This window comes from Protopterus annectens, chromosome 4.part0, assembly GCF_019279795.1.
Source record: "Protopterus annectens isolate FY-2018-M chromosome 4.part0, PAN1.0, whole genome shotgun sequence".
NCBI lineage: Eukaryota > Metazoa > Chordata > Ceratodontiformes > Protopteridae > Protopterus > Protopterus annectens.
This window is the reverse complement of record NC_056733.1, coordinates 657,218,216-657,239,663: the sequence shown is the minus strand read 5'-3', so window position 1 is coordinate 657,239,663 and position 21,448 is coordinate 657,218,216. Positions and strand designations below refer to the sequence as shown.

Here is a 21,448-nt window from a genome sequence, read left to right as displayed (position 1 = left end):
CTGCTCCTGTTTCTTCAGGAGCCTTCTGCTGATACGACTGCATCTTTACTACTATAGTCTTGGCTTCTTTTAGTCACCTATCTGAAGGTCAGACATGGAGTGCCATTTCAGTTACACATCTTGCTCTAGAATACCAGTCTACTTGCGTATTTGTAATTGCATAAAGTTAATGCAGTCTGTTCCTTCTAGTTAATCTAATACAGAAGAAAATCTCAGTTTTTTTTTCTTTGTGCTCTAGTTTAATATTTTTTTGAAACGGTTCTTCTTGAGAATCCTCATATTTAGCCAATTTTTTCCTTCATTTCATCCTCTGATTTCTGTAGTTTTATCAACGTATCTGAATAGCTGCTTAAAGCTTCTTCTCTATTTTCCAGCCTTTTGTCATTTTACAGTATGCATTTCTCCTTTGTCTCAATTAAAACATCTCTGAATGAAGTTAATTTTTTTACTCTAAATTCCTGGGAAGCCATCTGCTGTACCGATTCTGAAACCCAAACTACTTTTTGAGGAGCAGCTGGAAGACTCTTCCCCACCAGACTTTATTTTCTTCTCCTTTTCTAGTTAACTTTTGCTTGCTTACTGACATGTAGGCAGTATGGTGACTAACCAGTAACTGTATTTTACCCAAATAAATGGCTTGCTTATTTATTTGTTTATTTACATTTGTTTACTGGTTATTGTCGGACTGGTCTAGGAGCCCATTTTCAGTGGACACCTGGGGAGAAAAGCTCCAACAAGTAATTGACATAAAAACAACAGTGAAAAAATACAACAGAGTGTCGCATAAAGTGTACAAATACAAAAATATTTGAATAAAAGTTACAAGGAGGCTAGTTCATAATACACAGTCAGGTATACAAATCTTGATCACAGGAACAAACAACCTTTTTTTTTTTTTATTTGCATAGGCTAGAAGAAGAGAAGCAGAGAAAATAATTTGGGGTCTCATAGGAGGGTATAAGTTGGTATGTACACAGAGATTCATTTGATTAGAGTAAAAGACAACGTGCTGACAAAGTTATCCTGGAACTGTGCAGGAGCATAGCCACTGATTAGTAAGGTGTTCTTTTAGGAGTAGTTTGAATTTGTGACTGGATTGTTTAGGATGTGTTGCGGTAGTGAGCGCCATGTTTTGGCTATTTTATTAGAGTAGAAGTCATCTCCGTAGTAGTTATAGGATTTAGTTGCCTTTAGATTTAATTTGTCAGATGATCTAAGGGACCTAAGGTTTGTATAAGATTGAACTAGGTCAATGAGAGCAGGGCAGTTGTAGGGTTTATGGATGATACTGTAGGCATGGTTAGCTGGTTGAGAGATAAAAGGCTGGGTAGTTCAATCCAGTTGAGTTGGTGAAGGGCGGAACAATGATGAGATTTATGGGGTAGGTTAATGGGAAACCTGGCTATTTTGTTATATCAGGTCTGTAGCTTGTTCAAATTGGACTTGTGCAGGTTAGAAAAGATTTGGGAGCAATAGAGAAGGGTGGACAGTAGATGGGATCTGGCTGTGTATAGGCTGGCATTGTTTGTTAGGTATAGTTTAGCCCTTTAAAGTGAGCCAAGTTTGATGTGGACTTTAGTGATATATGTTTATCAAACTTTAGACAGTCTATTGTTACACCTAGAAGCTTAGTTTGATTGACAGATTCAATTTTTGTATCAATAGAGGAGTAGATGATGAGAGGGGGTTGGTTATTTTATGCTTTTTTTATTATTGAAGACCATTAGCTTAGTTTTGTTTGGGTTGTGTATGAGTTTGATTGTCTGTGAGGTAGTTTTCTGTGTTTTGGAAAAACTTTTGTGTTTTTTCTTGTAGTTCCTGAGGTGAGGAGGCAGAACAGATAAGAGATGCAGCATCAGCGTATTGAATGATAGAGGCTAGTTGAGTGGTACTGAGGTTATTGGTAAATATGATGAAGAGGAGAGGTCCGATGATGGATCCTTGGGGGACTCCAACAGAGATGAGTAGAAGGGAGTCGAGTTTATCCCATTTGGTAGACTATCAGTTAGAAAGATAGCTGTGAAACCAAGTCAGGGATGTAGTACTGAAGTTATATGTAATTAGTCTGTTGAGAAGAATTTGGAGGGATACTGTACTGAAAGCTTTGGATATATCGAGGAAAACTGATGAGACAAGTTGACCTTCATTTCTGAGGAGGTTTACAGTGTTAATGAAACTTGTGTGGTATTAGTACTATCCTTAGGTCGGAAGCCATGTTGAGAATTGGATAAGAGGTTGTTCTTAAGAAAGTGGTCAAGGAGTTGTAGATGAATGCATTTTTCTAAGATTTTAGGTAGGGGGGAGAGAATGGCAGTGGGTCAGTAGTTTGAGAAGTCTGTAGAGGGGCTGGCCTTGTGTAGGGAGATGATATGTGATATTTTCCAGAGAGGAGGTACGTATTGTTCTGAGTAGAGCGATTGATTAGTATAAATATAGGATACGAAATGGAAGTAACAGCTAGTTTTAGAAATTCACTGAGGAGTTGATTGGCTGCAACCGTACAAGATTTTAATTTGGTTAGGAGCTGTTCGAAATAGCTAGTTTGTGTGAGAATAAGTTAGAGTTAGATACAGTAGAGGTGTGGGTACTGTTAGAGGTGAGTTAAAATTATTGCTTAAGAGGGAGGTTATTGAATTGATAAAGTGAGTATTGAATTGTGATTCTAAACACTCAGCGGTTTTATTGGTAGGTAGATACTGCTGGGGTTGCGGGTTTTCCAGGCTTTAGCAGATAATTATTACTTTGCCAAACTTTTGGGGAGTTGTTGTTTTTGTTGGCATGTTTGTATGATTCTTTTTGGACATTGTTGATTTGTTTCTTGGCTTGATTTCTTGGTTGTTTATTTGAGGTGAAGATTTCTTTTTTTTTTTTTTTTTGGTATTTTGGTAAAGTGACCAGGACCTATCTCTTTGTTTAAGAAGTAGTTTAGTGTCTTTTTGTTAGCAAAGGTAGTTGTTTGGTTTTGGTATGAATTTTCCTTATGGGAGCTAGGTTATTTAATATGTCGAGGGATGAGTTAAAGTATTGTATAGCGAGGTTTAACTGTAGGAATTTTAATGGTGGCCAATTACATTGTTGTAGCAGTGAATTAACTATAGTGGGGGAGAAGCATTTTTATTGCTGCAGATGTTTTTGAATATGATGATGTTAGGTGTGTGAATCTGTTTCCTGTGAAGAAAGGTTGGGGAATGGTCACTAAGTGAGTCTGGAAGGCAGCCTGCTTGGTAACCATGTTGGGCTTATGTGTTAGTATCCAGTCTAGTATTGATTGTCTTTTGGAATGTTTATTGATGCAAGTGGGAAAGTTTATGGTTTGAGCGAGATTGTAGAGATTGATAAAGGTGGAGGGGTTATCAGAAGAGCATGTAACCCAGTCTAGGTTGAAGTCAACTAGTGCTATTGTTTCTTGGTTGAAGTTAGTTGATGCCCAGCAGAGGAGGTTTTCTATGATGGATAGGTTGTTTTCAAGGAGTAAGTAGGTATTGATGATGATTATTGTTTTGTGGGAATTGTTTTGTAGATGTGTAGTTAATATTTTGGAGTTGGGGAGGTCAGGGGGAGTGCAATTTAGTTTGACTAGTTTAAGTGAATCTTTAAACATGATAGCAACACCTCCTCCCTGTTTGTTTAACCTATCACTTCTAAAAATTCTACAACCTTTGATTAGAATTTCTTCATCTTTTATATGGAATTTTGGGCAGGTCTCAGTTATGACAGCTATGTCTAGTGAGTAGAGGGCCAGGACAGCATAGAATTCATGTGCTTTGTAATGCTTCTGAGGTTTAAATTAGTAATGAGTAGGTCAGAGTTGCTGTTTTTTGGAAGGGGTGTGGGTGGGGGATTTGTGAAGTTTTGCTTTGGTGAGTTTGGAGTGGTGGAGGGGGGAGATTGTAGACAGGGTGCGTAGGCACGTTTGGGCCCTCGTTTGGGATGAATGTCTGCCTGGAGTTTAATTTGAGTTAGAGAGCGAAGCAGAAAGAGTCTGACTTTGGATATCTGTTTGTGATATTTGTGAAGTGAGATTAGAGGGGTGTGGGTGTGGATATATCCGAAAGTGAAGAAAAGCATGGTAGAGTTATTGTAGAGCTGTGGAGAGATCTGAATGGTTAAGTTCAACTGGTAGTAGTGAGTATTAAATGGGAGTGTTGGAGAGTAGTGGTTTATGATCTGGTGTGTGTGGAAGAAGTAGCATGGTAAACTAGGAAGAGAAGACAAAGTAGGGAAATTATGGTAATTGAATTTATAAGGAGCATGGTGGTATGAAGTAGAGCTAGGGATAGTAATAGTTATGTATTGGAGTAAGAGGATAGTTAGTGATGTGTAGGGGAGGTGGTATGAGTGTGAAAGGGAGAGTGGTGATTGGATAGTAATAGTAATATGTGGAGGGGTTAAAAGATAGGTGGGATGTGGGCGTGGATTATAGTGAGTAGGAGTTGCTGATAGGCAGATTAATTTAGGGGGTGTGGTTAGGATAGATATAAATGTAAGGGGAGTAGGGATGAGTGGGAATGGGGGTGTAGGGTAGGGGAGTGGCATGAGCAGACAGAACTGGGTGGGGAAACAGGCTGCAGGAAAACAAAAATATTTGCAGCAGAGCTAGGTATCAGACTCCCTAGAACTAGATTGCTTCTCTTTAGCCGACCTGACCATAGCCTCTTGGGTTTGCAAGAATTTAGTTAGATACTTATTACAGGCAAAGTTTAGGTTGGATTTTACAGAATTGTTATAGATGTTAAGTAACAAAAGTCTATGCTGAATATGTAAAGCTATTGAGATTACTGGGAAAAAGGGGAAAGAAGCTACTAAAATGTGGGGGGAGAACTGTCTTATGCTAAGGGAGAGACAAGGAGTTGACACACTAAAGGAGTGTTAAGGAGTTGATGTCCCTGGTGGTATGCACGCTTTTGGTGGTTGTTTTTCAGTGTTTCTGTTTTTATACTGGAAGAGCTTTAATCATCCTGTTGATCATTGTGCACCTGTCTGGAAATTCTGTTGGTAGAGGAGATGTTGAGGGACATGATAAAGACTACTGTCATGTTAAAGTGTATGAAACTGAATATGAATAGTGACTGGATGAAATGAGATGCAAGTCTTTACCCACATGCTGACTACAGGACAGAGTTGTAACTTGGTCATTTACAAAAAAAAATAAATAAATAACCAAGTGTGTACACCTAAACAACAAAGGCAGCAGTCCTTTCTTCCTGTCTGTGAACTAACCCTGTATTTTTATGTCATTTTTGCCCTGTATGCCTACTGCCTATCAAGCCATCCCCAATCAGACTCAGCCCATTCTTTCTTTCATATGAAGAGCTAATATCTTGGCACCATACTGTACTAGAGCAGTCTAGTGGAGTTATCAAGATAGCAGCCATGACGGTTGCCTGCATGATGGCTGGCTTGTATGGTTGCTCCACCAGCAGGCAGCCATAACAGTTACTTGTGTGCCTTCACTAACATCCTGGCAAATGAAGGCATTTTCTGTAGCCTTAACACTACCTACTAAGTAGGAGGATAGGCTACCTCTGTCAAGGAGGGGGTCCCACTGCACCTTCCCATTTCGAGTTTGTACTTCCATATACACAGTGTTGAAGGCTACCACTAAACTGGGGCTCAGTGTGCCAAAAGCTGGACTCCAGGATGCACATTGCATCCCTGTATCTCTTAGGCACACCTATCTTCTCTTGCCAGTGCCTGAACCACTAATCAAACTCTGGTCACCTGAGACTTGAGTTTATTTGTCTGTGCCTTCTGCATTGGAAGAAAACCCTATATTTCATCTGGCATTGATACATTAGTTTTTGGTTGGTCTTAAACTTTCATTCATTCATTCATTATTGACCTTAATAGAGACCCCAAGGGTCTTAACAGAAGGTTGCTTTGCAAGGCGGTTTATTTAAGCATCAAGTCATGTTTGAGTGTGGATAATACAAGGTTTACACTTAGCTTGTGGTGGTTGGTCACAAGGACAAGACTTGAGTGACCAGATAAAGCCAGCTGTGGGTAACCTACATTACCCATACCTAGAACTGTTTTACTGCATTTATACAATATTACTTACAAAAAGAAATGTTTTACCTTGATTTTGTTACTTAAAAAAGAAATGGTTTACTTTAAATAACTTCACTGCATTTAAGTGCTATATTTCTTTCTGCCTTCTCCCTCTGATGTGAGTTTCCTGAAGTAGCTTGCAAGAAACGTAGGATAGTCTGTCTAAGCAGGTGAGGAGCTCATTGCTGACCACAAATTGTTTTCCATGTATCATTATTTTTATAAATGTGGATACCTTAAATAACTGATTTTTAAAGGGATGTAGACATATGTCAGTCTTGCTTATGGTCTTTGCAGAGGATGGCTGGGATTGTGTCTAAAGTAAATCAGCATGTTAACAGAATTCCATATGGCCTTGTTATTCTTTACTCTGTCAAAGTTGAAGTTTCTCATTCTATTGCAGCAGTGTTGCTATCAAACCATAACCATATACCTTGTAGGTCTCTTGAGTAAGTTTTTCGCCAGTGTGTGTGACCATACGTGATAGTTGTTTTATCTTTTTTCTGCTGTATTTGCAATATTCAGTGTTTAATTTCTCTATGGTGGCAGCAATTTTATCCACATTTTTTGGAGTTTGTGATGAATTTGTTTCTGTGAGCATTGCTTGATTTATAATCAGCACTCACATTTTTAATTTTGAATATTAATTAGGTACATAATACTAGTAAGTATTGTTCATGGGACTTAATGATACTGTAATATATGAGACAATTATGCTACACAGAATGGTGTTTTAAATACTCTGTAATCTGCAAAGACAGTTTAGTGCTCTGCTAAGTAGTCTGATAAGAATAGTGAAGGGAAATCCTAAAGAATGCAAATTTTCAGGGGAAGAGTGTCACCCTATTCTGTAAAAAGCCTTTTCAGTGTACCTGTTTTGTTTAATGACATGGATGTTCTTGGCATCACCACAAGGCGTGATGTGTATTAATCATTTAATTATGCAAATAAGCAATGATTTACTTAGTAGTGAGTCTTTGTTTCTCTCTTTCTGTCCTGTACCTCTCAACTATCCTTGATTTTTTGCAGAGAAGAGTGTCCCGGATTTTCCTGCATCTTTTTACCCTGTCCCTTATAAAATGTTTGCTTTTCTGGTAAAGTAGTGATAATTACAATCGGTCAGTAATGCCATACGTTAGAGTTCAGACTTATTCAAAAAATGCATGTTGATGCAAAATTAGTTTTATTAACTTTTTAAATGAATTCAAGTAATATTTTTGAGTTATTGTTCCTCCATTATTTTTGGCTTTGTTGAGAATTCTTGAGTAAAGGAGTTAAGAAATGTGCTCTCTTACACCCCAGAGTTATTTGTTTTCCTTTTTTTTCAAGATTTTCCAGTGGTTCAGAGGATGAGACTGTTTGTCTAGCATAAGTAGAAGATGAGACCTCTGCAGAATGAATTACTGTCGTCCTAAGATAAAAAAAATCTTCCCAAAATGGTGGCAGTATGTTTCTCTGCATAGACAGTCTCGTGCTCTGCTAAGTAGTTTGACAAGAATAGTAGAGGGAGATTCTAAAGAATGCAACAGTGTAGGTTAAAAGATTAACATTTTAGTGAGGAGTTCTTGGGATATGCAGACAGGTAACATTTGAATGTACTGGTTTTGGAGAGGAATAAGGACCTCTTAGCCCTCCAGTTTCAATTTCTTAGCCAGAATAAGAGGCTAGGGTTAAGCCAGTATTTGCAAAATCCATTGATTCTATTTCTAGGCACATCTGAGATCCCTATGCATGCTTCATCCTCTTTCTCTATATGTGGTTTAATTCAAGCTCCTAGTATCTCAGTGTATGTTGGTGGGAATATTATCAAAAGGCTTATTTATCAGTGGATTCGGTATTATGGAGAATACTTCACAAAAGGCTTAACCATGGATTCTATGTTTTTTTCTAAACTTACAGATCAGTATCTAATGAAAAAATGCAGCACGCTGGCAGAAAACCATCATTTAGCTGACAGCTTATCCATATACTTTCTGCCTAGTGTGCTTTGGTTAACACTTCCACCATCATTTTGATAGCTCCCTTTCCCTAGTTCCCATTCATTTTTAACCCTTTAATTTTTGGCCTCCTTTAGTCACACAGATTTTCACCCATCTTGGTAAATAAATATCTACTTAATTTCTGTTCAGATTGACCTCTCTAGTTTCATGCCTTAGTCCTAAAATTTTTCTCTGTGGAAAGCAACTTCATCCCTGCTTCCATTTACTATTGTGAGGGGATTGTAGATTTATGCCATGGCACCTCTTTCTGTCTTCCAGAGTTGCATCAGTTAGTTATGTTTCACTTTATTTTGTCTGTTTTTGTCTTCACATTTTTTCTTGCAAGTTGATTAGTGCTAGTGCCTTTAAATGGCAGCCTTCTGATATAGTGTGACCATGTTTCATGTTTCCTCTTCTTACAGGTGCTTTGGATCCTCGCTGCAAAATTTGTATATTCATGGGAAAGACTGATCCCAAGGCTCCACGACACAGTCAGCATGCTATGATCCTTGTTCCCATGGATACACCAGGGGTAAAGGTCATCAGACCACTCACTGTCTATGGTTTAGAAGATCCTCCAGGTAAGAATAGTCTTATTTCAAGTAAATAAGCAATTTATAAAGAAAGCTCATTATTTTAACATTTTGGTTCAGCCATACCCATATTTATTGGGACATGATAAATATGGATTAAAAAGTCTTCTGATATGGAAGCTAAGGATTTGTTAGAAGAGACTAAAAAGAAAATACAAAAACTGAGAAAGTGGAAGCTCTTTTTTATGGATGTGGATAGTAAGAAACAAACACTGATAATGTTTTTAGTCCCTTTAATTTTATAGATGGGTCAGGCATATTTTTATCAACTAGTGAAGCTGTTGACAATTTATAAAGAGTTGAAGGAATATATCTGGGAGGGGAAGAGGGCAATGGTCAAGTCGGATGAGTTGATCCTTCTGTTAGAACAAAGTTGCTTAGAATTACATAATTTGAAGGGATATTTTAGAGCTATGCAGTTAAGATTAATATACATAACACAAGCAGAAGGTTGTAATTCAAAATGGAAAGGAATGATGATGAAGCAGGGGGAAAGGTCAAGAAATAAAGAGAATGAGATTTTTGGATGCACATCCTAAAGGGAAATAGTAACCATATGGAATATTATATTTATAAAGTAGCAGAAAGTATTCCATGAACTTAGCAAACATGAGAATGGAGAAAGGGGATTTTGCCAATAGGGATGACTTCAAGTAGGGGTACAGAAAATAGGCAAGAGAGAGGGCTGGAATTTGCTGGAGAGAACTAGCAAATAATCTAAGATAGTGGGAGCAAATGAGTAGAGAGGGAAAGCTAATGGAATGGGATGAGGTCAAGAAGACATTTGGACTGCAAGCTAGAAACTGCCTTCCCTGCCAGGTATTAATATCAGACTATAGACAGACTTCCAAGATGGCTGCACATTGAAGCAGTCCTAGCTCTCCCAGTGTGAAAAAAGAGACTCAACAAAGAGGGCCGGTGGACTTTTGTGTTTCTCTGTGGATTTCAGTGGCTGGTTGGTGGGTGCACTGCCTGGATGCCAGGAGGGGAGGGACACAGGGGACCAGGGGAAATCAGCTGAAGGAGGTGGGGAGGGTGCATGGACTGGGAGAGTGCTGCAGCTGTTCAACAGGGGGTGGTGTGAGCTCCAGACCTGAATTCCAGTGACTTAGAGAGGGGTGTGGGACAACTGCACATGGACCTGGTTGGGATAGGCTGGACACTGATGGAATATGTCAACTCGGGAAGGGGAGGGGCTGGAGAAAATGGAGGAGGCCTTGGTCAGGTGTTCAGATGGGGTGATGGGGCTGCGGGACTCAGGGGTCGAGGTGAGGAGGAGGCTGGCTGAATGTTAAACTGCTCAAGAGTTGTTGTTTCAAAAGATGGTGGAGTTGAGAAAGCAATTGGGTAGAGCCTGAGATTTTTGGCTGTGCCAGAGAGGCTGGAGGGAACAGACTTTATTGGTTTTGTGAAAGCACACATGGGCGGCTGGACTGGTGTTCCACAGCAGGAGTTGTTGGTTGGGGATGGACGTGTGTTGTGTGTATACTCTGAACCTGGCTGTGAGAGGGCAGCCTAGACCTTTAATGGTGGAGATGTGATGCTATTAGCAGCAGGAGTTGATTCTGACAAAACTGTGGCAGAATGACAGAGTACTAAAAGTGGGGGAAGCAGAGTGTTTGTGGAGAATGATTGCTCATTGTGCACTAGGCGGAAGAGGAGAATATTTGTTCCACTGTTCAGGGAGTGTCAATAGGCAGGCATGGGATTCAAGCTGCTGTGAATAACTGTCTTCGGTGTGTTCTTCCCTGGACAGACAAGATCCTTTTTTGATGAAGTGCATGCTAGGGAGGAAGTGTAGGGGTTGTCTGGGAGGGGGTGGGCTGTGGAGATTCTGATTCTTGTTCAGGTAGTAAAGGCCAAAGAGTGACTGTGCCAGTGAAGCCTTTTTCAGTGTTTCGCTGGGGGGTGCTTGAGGGCAGAGAAGGGAGTGTGGGAGATGGCTGGAGGAGTCAAGAGTATGTTGAAAATTAAGCAGAGACAGGATATGGGAGATGAAGATGAACAAGAATAAAACCAGCAACTTGGAAATTGATAAATGTGGGATTACAAAGCAATAATTTTATTTGTGAAATATGACAGAAAAAGAAAATTTGGAAATACTGGACTTTTTAGGCTAGGTCATGTCATTAATGTTCGGAAAAATACTTAGTGGAGGGGAAAGTTAACTGCAAGTGAAACAACATTTTTTATTAATACTACTATTTTTATATTGTATCATTTTTTGTGCATGTATAAAGTAGTTTTCTCAGTTGTTTTAAGTGTAATGGGATGCTGTTGTAAACAGGTGTGCCTGTTTTTTTTTTCCTTCGCCCTTCTTCACTCTGCAATGTAAAAAAAAAGTCTGGTAAAAAGAACATGGCAAAATAAATATTAATGTGCTTTTTCTCATTCTTCTGTGGAGGAATGACTGGATTAAGGCACTTAGCTTGATTTAGTAACAATTTCTTTTCCAAACACCTTTATTGAATTATAACTTGTGACATAGGGACATTTACATTCATGTAAAAGTAATCACACCATAATTAACATAACAAACATTTTACTTCACTATATTGCTATATATCATATAACCTAAGCAATGTTACATAAGTTATTCAATTCCTCCCTTTTTTTTAAACAAGAAACATCCTTATTTAAACCGTCACTTACTACACAGGCAGTCATACATTTATACAAATGACAATAAACCACACCAACACAGTGCTAGTTGCAAGCATTTTACATCACAAACCATACTGACACACTCACAGTTGCAAACATTATACATCAGCTGTAATCTACCCAGTCATTTTCAGTCAAACATTACATAGCTCATTTAATTCCTCCCGCAATTTAAACCTCATTCCTCCCTTGTATGCAATGTTTCCACAGTTTCCATTTTTCCTGTGTAGTTTGCTCCTACCCTTTTCTAAAGCTCTCATTTCCAATTGCTTTATCTCTGTTACTATAGTCACTACTACTAGTATAGTTGGTTTAGATTTTGATTGCCATTTTCTAGTAATTGCTTTTTTGGCAGCCACCATTATTAGACGCAGCAAGGCCTTACCATGCCTAGGCAATTCCAATTCTCTATCATAGCTCAGAAAAATCATCTCTCCTGTCAGACCAATCTGCTCACCCTGCATCTCTGACAGTGCATCCCACAGGGAATCCTTAAAGTCTACCAATTCACTGCACTCCTGAAAATATGTCCTCAGTTACCTGTTTCATCCCTGTCACACCTCCAACATTTGCTGTCTGCCTGAGGAAAAAAAAAAAGCAGACTTTGGGTATAGAAATATCTATACAAACATTTCCAGGCAAAAATCCTAAATATTCTAGATTTTATTGCATATTTGGGAGACCTACATATATCCTCCCATTATTTCTTTGTAAATTGCTTATCCAGTCTCTCTTCCAATCCTTTCTAACCTCCATCGACTGATTATTATTGTTATCATATAATACTCTATATGCTGTACTAATTATTCTTTTTTTAATGGAAGCTTCTGTTCTAGAATGTACTAAAAGCTCTACCAGTGGTGCTCTTTCATTTAGGACACCCCTATTTCTTTCTCTTTGCCTATACTCTAATATCAATCCCTGATAGGGAATGCAGTCTCTAACCTGCAGTCCAAATACATTCTTGGCATCTTCCCATTCTGTCATCATTCCCTCTCTAGTTATTTGCTCCCAATACCTTGGTTCCTTTGCCAGTTTTCTCCAATAAATTCCAGCCCCTCTTGCCTATAGTCTATATCCCTAAGTTCCAGTTTTCTCCAATAAATTCCAGCCCCCTCTTGCCTATAGTCTATATCCCTAATTGGAGTCATCCCTATCAGCAAAATCTCCTTTCTCCAATCCAATGTTGGCTTTGTTCTTAGAATACTTTCTGCTACTTTATGGATATAATATTCTGTATGATTATTGTTATCTCCTTAAAGGTCTGCATCCAAAATCCCAGTCTTTCCTTGTTTCTTGAGCTTCCCTCCTGTTTCATCAATATTCCTTTCCACTTTGAAATATAGTTTCCTGCTTGTACTATGTATAGGAGTCTTAACTGTGTAGCTCTGAAATATCCCTTCAAATTGAGTAAACCCAATCCGCCCTGTTCTACTGGAAGAATTGGCTTATCTCACTTGACTCTTGCCGTCTTCCCATCCCAGATGAAGTCCTTCAGCTCTTTATTAATTGCTATCCACAACTTCTCCTCTGGGTAAAAAAATATGCCTGACCTGTGTATAAGACTAAAGGGACTAAAAGCATTTTAACTGCTTGCATCTTATTATACATATCCGTATAACAAAGCCTCTATATTCTGAGTTTTTGTGTTATCATTTTAGTCTCTTCCACATATCCTTAGCTGCCACACCAGAATCCATTGTAGTCCATAGATAAAATTAAAGTGGAGTTTAAAAATAGGGAGAAAAAAAAAGAAAGGGAGATATGGGTAAGAAGTAACAAGAATTCTTTATAGGGACTGACTAATGTTAAAGTGTTGCAAAATAGTGAGAATCTCAAAGAACAAGAAGAGGACCAACTGTAGAATGCTAAACAGAAAAATAAGGGATTACCTCAATAATATGCATGAGTTTAGAAAGATTGCTGTTAAGCAATTGTTTCTTGATAACTCCAGAGCACAAAAACTTTTAGGCCTATGACTAAGGCAACAGAAAGTAGAAAGGACGGTCTCCAAGCTCAGGGAGCCTACAACAAGGAAGGTAACAAGAGATCCTGTAGATGTATTTGAAATATTTAGGAAATTCTATGAAAGTTTATATAAAGCAGGGAAATATGGACATCAAGAAAAGGTACAAATAGAAATGTTTATGGAAGAATTAAATATGCCAAGGTTAGAGCTATATATGACTCAATTACTAACATTTGGAATACGAGAAGATGAGATAAAGTGGTGATGTATAACCAATCTACAGAAATTGTAGATGGCATTCCTATGGGAGTTTTGAAGATAGAAGGGGGAAAAATGATGAAGATCTGAAAGGTTTTGTTTAACAGTATTTTAAGAGGAGAAGAAGTACCATCATCCAGGAAGAAAGCAGTGGTAGCTGTAATACCTAAAGAGGGTAAAGATCCATCAGATCCAGCTTCAGAAAGGCCCATTTCAATACTAAACCATGACTGTAGTGGAATCCAGAGCAGAAGCTGCTGTTAAAAAAGGAATAATTAGTAGGGCATATAAATATTGCTTGTTAACTATAAGAATCAATTAGAGGAGGTTAGAAAAGATTGGGAAGAGGGACTTTAAAAAGCAATTTACAAGAGATTGATCAGAGGAGGTATGTATGGCTTCTAAGTGTGCAACAAAATCCAAAAGGTTAAGGATATTTGCTTAGAAGGTTTTGCACAGGTATTTTGATTCCCCAAGCGACTTCAAAGAATTTTTCCTCAGATAGATAGCAAATGTTGGAGATGTGATGGGGAAGAAAGAGGTGATGGAATATGTTGTTTGGGAGTGCATTGAGTTGGCAGATTTTTAAAAATTCCCTACTGAGTACGCTGTCAGAAATATTGGGTGAACAACTGGCTAACAACCTAGGAGGATATGATTTTCTTGAGCTGGGACACAGAATCTGAATTGAATAAACATAGTAAAGCTTTATCAAGTTTGATTATACCAAAAAAGCAGTTACTGGAAAACGGAAATCAAAGTCTAAACCAAATGTATATGAAGTATTGAATGCTATAAAAGAAATAAAAGAGCTAGAAGAGGTGTCTTTAGAAATGAGCAGGAGAAAATAGAATTAAATGCAAATTGTGGGAACAATGTATGTAGAATAATGTTCAGGAGGAAGATGAGGAGTGAGTCATACCTCTCAACTGTCCATATTTTCTCAGAATGTCCAGATTTTTGCATCATATTTTTGGTCTGTACCTCATAACATTTGTGATTTTTCTGGATTTTGGTGGCAAATTAGTGAGGACTGAATTCACTAAATAATGACAGGAATTTGTGTTTCAGACTATATATCCTTCAGAAAATGTATGGTATCACAAGGCCTTTTATTCTAGCACTTTATAAGATTATAAAAACAGTATTTAAAATTTGCCCCTATTTTGGGGGCTTTGTCCTCCCATTATTTTTGGGCTTTGTCCAGATCTTGACTAAGAGGTTGAGAGCTATGGTGAGGGTTAACAGAAGGCAGGAATTCAGCAGTTTATGTAATGTTTGATTGACGGTAATTACAAAGAAAAGATATGTGAAACATAATGTATGTAAATGGGAAAACATGTTAATATTGTTTTTTTTTTTTTCTTTAACTGTTTGTTTGCCTGTGTCTTAAGCGATGATTTTAAAAAATAGTCTTTGAACTATACCTATACCAGCTACAGTGCAATCTTGACGGGATAAATTGTAACCTGACATAGAATTGAGTGCATTTCTGTTAAGTGCCTGAGGTTCATTCTTCATGGAACTATAGGGGGATACACCCATTTGAAGTAATTATTGTAGTGTTTGAACACATACTGTGGCCAGAAGACTTTCCTATTTTCTAGTTGAAAACAGCATCTTTGAAGTTGCACAGGAATTGTCTTTGCCACATGTTCAGAATGACTGGAGGTTTATTATAATCTATTACATTGAGAGGTGCAGATGCAGTTGTCCTTAATTTAAAAGTCTGTCATCATCATTTGTCTTAACACTGGTCACTGGCTCATGCTGTAAGGCTACTGAGCCCTTATTATGAAGAAAGTCAGTGACTGTCCCACTGGTATATAGGCAGTGTTTTCACATGCTTCCATGGTGATCTGACTGCATTTTTATTTCATATATTTAATAAATAGAAGAGTAGTGCACAACACCTGCCTGCAAAGAGCATGATTCCTATCAGTCCTTCTCTGTGCTTCCACTAACTCGTATGCGGCGAAAGTTTAAATTAATTTAGTCAGTCATTGTTTTATGTTAACTCGTAGTGCCTCAGACTGTCATAGTAAGCTCAATTCGTAGAAAAGACAACTCTCCGTTGTTATTATAAATGACTGTTTTTCCTGAAGAAAATAGAAAAATGCATTTGATACTCTAGTCAGGAAGTAAGTTAATGTCTAATACATGATCATTTAACCATCTTTCATTTTAGAGAAGTAGTGCTTCCAACAAACAAATGCACAACTCTTATGATTTTTTTTCTCACTTAGCATGATCCTATTTTGGGAACATTGCCTAAAGGGTATTGATACACTTTACATGTGTTTATTTTTTAAATTTGTTTGGGCCTTCCTTCAGACAGAATGGGGTAGCTTTCCTCACCACTTGAAAAGCAGTGTATTCAACTATTCCATGGTATAGATTTCCATATAGAAAGAAAATTCTGCCTCGCACATGTAATATGTACTATTTCAGCGAAAGAAGTGTAGCAGATTTAGTTGGATTATGATGATTTACGTAACTAATCCCAAATAAAGTTCTTAATACTGCAGCCTTACTAGACTGATATGCTATGAATAGATGATCCCCCAACACTCTCTAGGCTATTGACACCATCATTCTAGCATCATAGGGCATATTAGCAACTACTGCCATATTTTCCTACATCCTAATTATTCTCCCAAACATTATGGGGAGTGCCACCGTTATATGTACAAATGATTATGCTTCCATACTTTGTATGGTATAGTTATTGTGGTATGTAACGGTATCAGAATGTGTTCTGATTTGCTGTTAATTACTTTAATAAAATATATTTTACCATAACATATCTGTTATGGTGAATGCATTTAGATCAAAGGTTAACTCACTAACTTAAACCTAGATTTTTCCTCGTAGTCAACAGAGTTAGTCTGCCAACTTCAGTGAATATTTGGCATAAAAATTATGCCTTCCCCACTGCATTGCAAAGCATATGTTCTTGTAATTTATTTCTGAGTCATTGTTAATGCCCCAAGTATACTAGATATGAGCTGTTTCCTGTGGTCCAGTGGTGCAAGGTTTGATTTCCTCAGCCTGCATTACCTGACTGTATGACTCTGAGCAAGTCACTTAACCGGGCACTGCTTCTGGGCCGAGTCTGAAAAAAGGTCCATAGAGATTAATGATATTTCCCGGATACAAATACATAAATAAAGTATCTTTCTTTCTTATTGATTGGCAACACTGATTTTCATTGTGCTGTTACCAGCAAACTTGCTGATATTTCTCAACTAAATGACAACGTTGCTATAAGTAATCCTGTAATGCAGTGCTTGATATGGAGGAACTCCTCTAGAGTAATACACCTCCCCAGAGTTGATGCCATGTAAGTGAATATGCTGGCATCTGTAAAACTACCGTAATGTGATCCTCTTAATCAGCCATTAACTTTTTGAACAGTAAATCATTCAAAGACACCCTGACCAGGTACAGTATTTTTATGATTCCTGTGAATTTTAAGGCAGTTGAGTCTGGGGTCTTTCTAATTGTTTTGTATGTCTAGTGAGATACATCCAAAGGGAATTTTGTACTCAATAGTTGGTCTAATTAGTGGTGAATATAACAATGATCTCTTTAAATGTGAATGGTATTCCTTCGGCAAGGAGCTGAGCTGAGCTGAAGAATTTTCTGATTACTTGTCACGTGATGATTAGAAATGAGGGAATAATCCTAAGATCCCTAACTGCTATTTCATTTTGAAGTGAGGTATTGTCAATGCTTAATGTTGGAGGAAGGGTTTTTTCACAAATGATAATATTGCACTTAGGTTTTCATTTAATTTGGGACCATTTTCAGTACAATAGGTAATTGAGTATGAGTTCTTGCTGTTTGGATAAAAGAGGGGTACTTGATACCCTAGCTCACAGTTTGCAGTCATAAGTAAACTTAGTTGGCCTGAGGGTCCTAGTCTGAGGTCTGGAGAACTGAAAGTAAATGCAGGAAAAGGACGGGCCCAACATTAAACTTTGGGAGAAACCACTGATTACCTTCATATTGTTGTTTGAGGCAGTTGCCACTGGCATAGTGTGAGTTCTGTCTTTTGGCCACTTTGCTATCCATATTACCACATTAGAATGTATTTTTAAAGCATTAAGCTTTCTTACAATTCCAGCACAGGGTATGGTGTTGAACGCCTTGACCAACCTGAGATGCGCTGTGTGGATAGCATGACCACTGTCGACAGCCTGTTGAAAACATTAACCAGGATCATTAGAAAGGATCTTCCCTCGCCAAAGTCAAACTGCTAAGGGTCAAATCTAATGAGATTTTTGATATAGTCTGAGGTCAGTTGTACTGTGCTCCATAGCTTTACAGATGAAGCTTGTAAGGCTTAGAATTGTCAATCCCAGTGGTAGAGCCGCCATTGTATGGGGCTACCATAGCTAAATGTGGGTTAAATAGTTTGAGGAATGGATCTGCGAGGGAATGCTAAGCACTGTTTATTAAACATCCAGATATATTGTCAGGGTCTATGAAAGAAGTGTTTTAGGTCTTTTAAAGAAGATTCACTGCATGTTCTTTTTTGATAATAGGGGATTCAGTGACTCATGGACTTTGCTTAGTGTGTTGGCAATGCCTGTTGGGTCTGAATGGGAGATACTGTTTTGAATAAGAGCAGAGCAATGTTGATTGTTATTCCTTAGTTTCCTAGCATATCTGAAGAAGGTTATATACTTGTCTGTAGCTTCAGCTGCTAAACTAAACTCTTGGTTAGACCTAATAGTGTTTTTTCAAGTTTTTAATATATTTTTTTTTCTTTTTAAGTTTTTAGTAATTTTTTTATTCTAATTGTGATGTAAAGGTTTTTGGATCTGCTATATAATTTAAGGATTTTTTTCTTTTGTAGTAAAATGAATTTATGTTGAAGGATAACCAATGTGGTTTGGTTTTGAATTTACTAATATACTTTTGTTCTGGTTGGAACTGCCAACTCTGTATTTTCATCTGAGTGGGCATACAACTCCTTTGTTAAGCTACCTCCTATGTCAGCATCATAGGTGATGCTGCCGTGAGTTTATTTTGAAACTTTGTCATTGAATTGGATGAGGTTGGTATGTTTTAAATACTAGAATTCCAATTTATTTGATGCAGGGGCTTTAAATATTTTGAAGGTGAAAGTCACAAGTTTATGTTGTGACTTAACTAGGGAAGGAGATACCATGGGAATAATGCATGAAGTGGCTATACTATAAGGACTAAATCAAGAATATTTTGCAGCTTAGTAAGTTTCTTAGCTATCTGTTCCAGGGAATTCTTGTTTATTCGTTCTAAACGTCTGGGCAAACCCTACACTGGACGCATATTTGTTCTGTTTTTTGAGAGATAGTTGAAGCCTCACAATTTAATGGAATTTTTGTTAATAGGGAGTTCAAGTACATTCAGGAATCTTATATAATCATTAGTAGACATTGTGTGTGTCCTTGTGACATGCTATAAGCTGATAGTTTACCCTATTTCTTAGTGGCTTTTTAAACATGCTTAGTGACATCCATATAGCATAGTTATGTGTGTATGCATTCAACTGTAAAACAGAAAACCATTATAATTGATTTTTTTTTTCATTTATACAAATTGTGTAAATGTGATTTTCATCTTAACAATTCTTCAGTTTAACATTACATAAATTGCTCAAGTCTTGCCTTTCCTCTCCTCAGCATTGTTCTGTACTTTTTGTTCCCAGCAGATTCCATTTATGTTTATGTAGTTTACTCCTTCTCATTTCTAAATATCTCACCTGCGTTTTTTATCTCATTTACACCATTCAGCAATTCTTATGGTTGGTTTTGTTTTTGATTTCCATTTCGTAGTAATTGCTTTTTTTTGTGGCAGCCAATAGCATTAAACTTTGTAGGGCCTTACTGTGTCTAGGCAATTCAGTTTCTGTATCCCACATGAAAATAATAATAGCCTTAGTTAAAATTATTTTGTTACCTTGATATTTATGACAAAATATTCTGTAGGGAATTTCTAAAATCTGTCAGCTTGTTAAATTCCCAAAGAACATATTCCCAGGTACCCTTCTCTTTCCTATGACATATTGCTGTCTACTCTGTTTGGGGTATAAAAATTCATAGACAAATACTTACATGCAAAGATGCTAAACCTTTTAGATTTTGTTGCGTATGTGAGAGCCAAACATGCATCCCCCATTGCTTGCTTGTATATTGCCTTTCTTATCCTTTTACTCAGTCCTGTCTAACCTCTTCTGATTGATTCTTATTAGTAAGGCATATAAAATAATACACGATAACCATTAGTATTCCTTTTTTTATTGCAGCTTCTGTTCTAGACTCAGATATAAAATCAACCAGAGCTGGTCTTTCTTTTAGCACTCCTCTATTCCTTTCTTTATGCCTATACTTTGCTATTAGTCCCTGTTACGGAAAGCAGTCTGTAACCTACAGTTCGAACTCCTGCTTGGCTTTATCCCATTCTTTAAGTTTTTCCCTCCCTAGTTATTTGATCCCAATACCTTGGCTCCTTTGCTAGTTTTCTATTAGAAATTCCAGCTCCCCTTGCCTATTTTTGTGCATCTACTCACAGTCATCCCTATGGGTAAAATCTGTTTTCTACATTCCTGTATTGGCTTAGTTGTCCAAGTCTTTAATGCAGCTTTATACATATAATATCCTATATGATTGTTACAGTTCTCCTTAAGTGCCCACATCCAAATGTCTCTCCTTATTTTATGAACTCTTCCCATTTCAATATAATTTCTTTCCTCTTTGATTTATAGTCTTCTGCTTGTGCTAGATATGAGCCTTAACCATGTAGCTGTAAAGTATCCCGTGTGAGGAGAAACAGTATATCTCACTTAAATCTTGTCCTCTTTCCCTCCAAAATAAATTCCTTCAATTCTTTATTAATTATGGTCCACAGATTCTACTCTGGTTGATAAAAACATGCCTGACCTGTATACAGTACTAAGGGGGCTCGAAACATGTTCACAGCTTGAATTTTTACTGTCTATATCCATCGTCAACAGCTTCCAAATTTTCACTTTTTGTATTATCTTTTTTTTGTTTATTCCCTTCCTACATATCCTTAGCTGCCATATAGAGTCCCTTTTAATCCAAACTCCTAAATACTTCATTTTATCATGTCCCATAAATATACGTCACCTAATCAATCTGTAAGTAGGAACATAGTTTACTGATATAGCCTTTGTTTTATCCTCATTTATTTTATATCCTAAAAAAATTTAAAACTGTCACAAAATATTCAACAACACCGAAATATCCATTTCTGTATCAAGTACAAAATAATATCACCTACGATTAAGGCTAATCTTTCTTGAGTACTGTACCTTTTACAACCTTGAATTTGTGAGTGTCTTATTTTCTTTACCAATGGCTCTAATTATAAGGCAAATAAAGGAGAAAGCTGGCACCCCTGTATGGTTCCTGTATTCAAACACAGCTTAGCAGACAGGAGCTCTCCCACCTTGATTCTTGCTTCTGGCCCTTCATATGTCTTCCTAATTAACTCCATTATTCTATCATTAAAGCAAATGCTGCTATTTTCCTAATCATAATCGCACCCGGTTATCACAGGTAGTGACAGGTAGTCTTGATCCTAAGATGGCGGAGCCTTGTGTGGCAGCGGCCTCTCTGGCTCCCTTTGTGCGTTCTGTGTTTGTGTAGGAGCTGTCCATTTGTCATCCATTTGGAGTGGCTGGATATGTGATTGGGTGCAACCATGGTGTCCTGCTTGAATTGCTCTGATTATTGGCTTTTTGGAGTGGTCGGTCTGGTCATAGATGTTCAGGCCTTCAGGTGAGAGTTCTGCCAGGAGGATGGATGGGGTATGGTTGTCTGCTGGATCCGGATTCATTTTTTGTTGGTTGGAAGGAACTAGACTGGAAGGAGATTTGGAACATTGCTGGAGTAGAGATGTGGCGGGTGACGGTGTGGATA

General features: G+C 37.7%; 1 protein-coding gene across 1 annotated transcript in view; it reads left to right on the top strand.

The window, feature by feature from the left end:
• Positions 1-21,448, top strand: part of ACAD10 (acyl-CoA dehydrogenase family member 10) — a 1,588,826-nt gene that overhangs the window by 1,182,067 nt on the left and 385,311 nt on the right. The window contains exon 17 of the mRNA XM_044068620.1: positions 8,453-8,611. Within this exon, the coding sequence (XP_043924555.1) occupies positions 8,453-8,611 (159 nt within the window). The remainder of the gene's footprint in view (positions 1-8,452; positions 8,612-21,448) is intronic.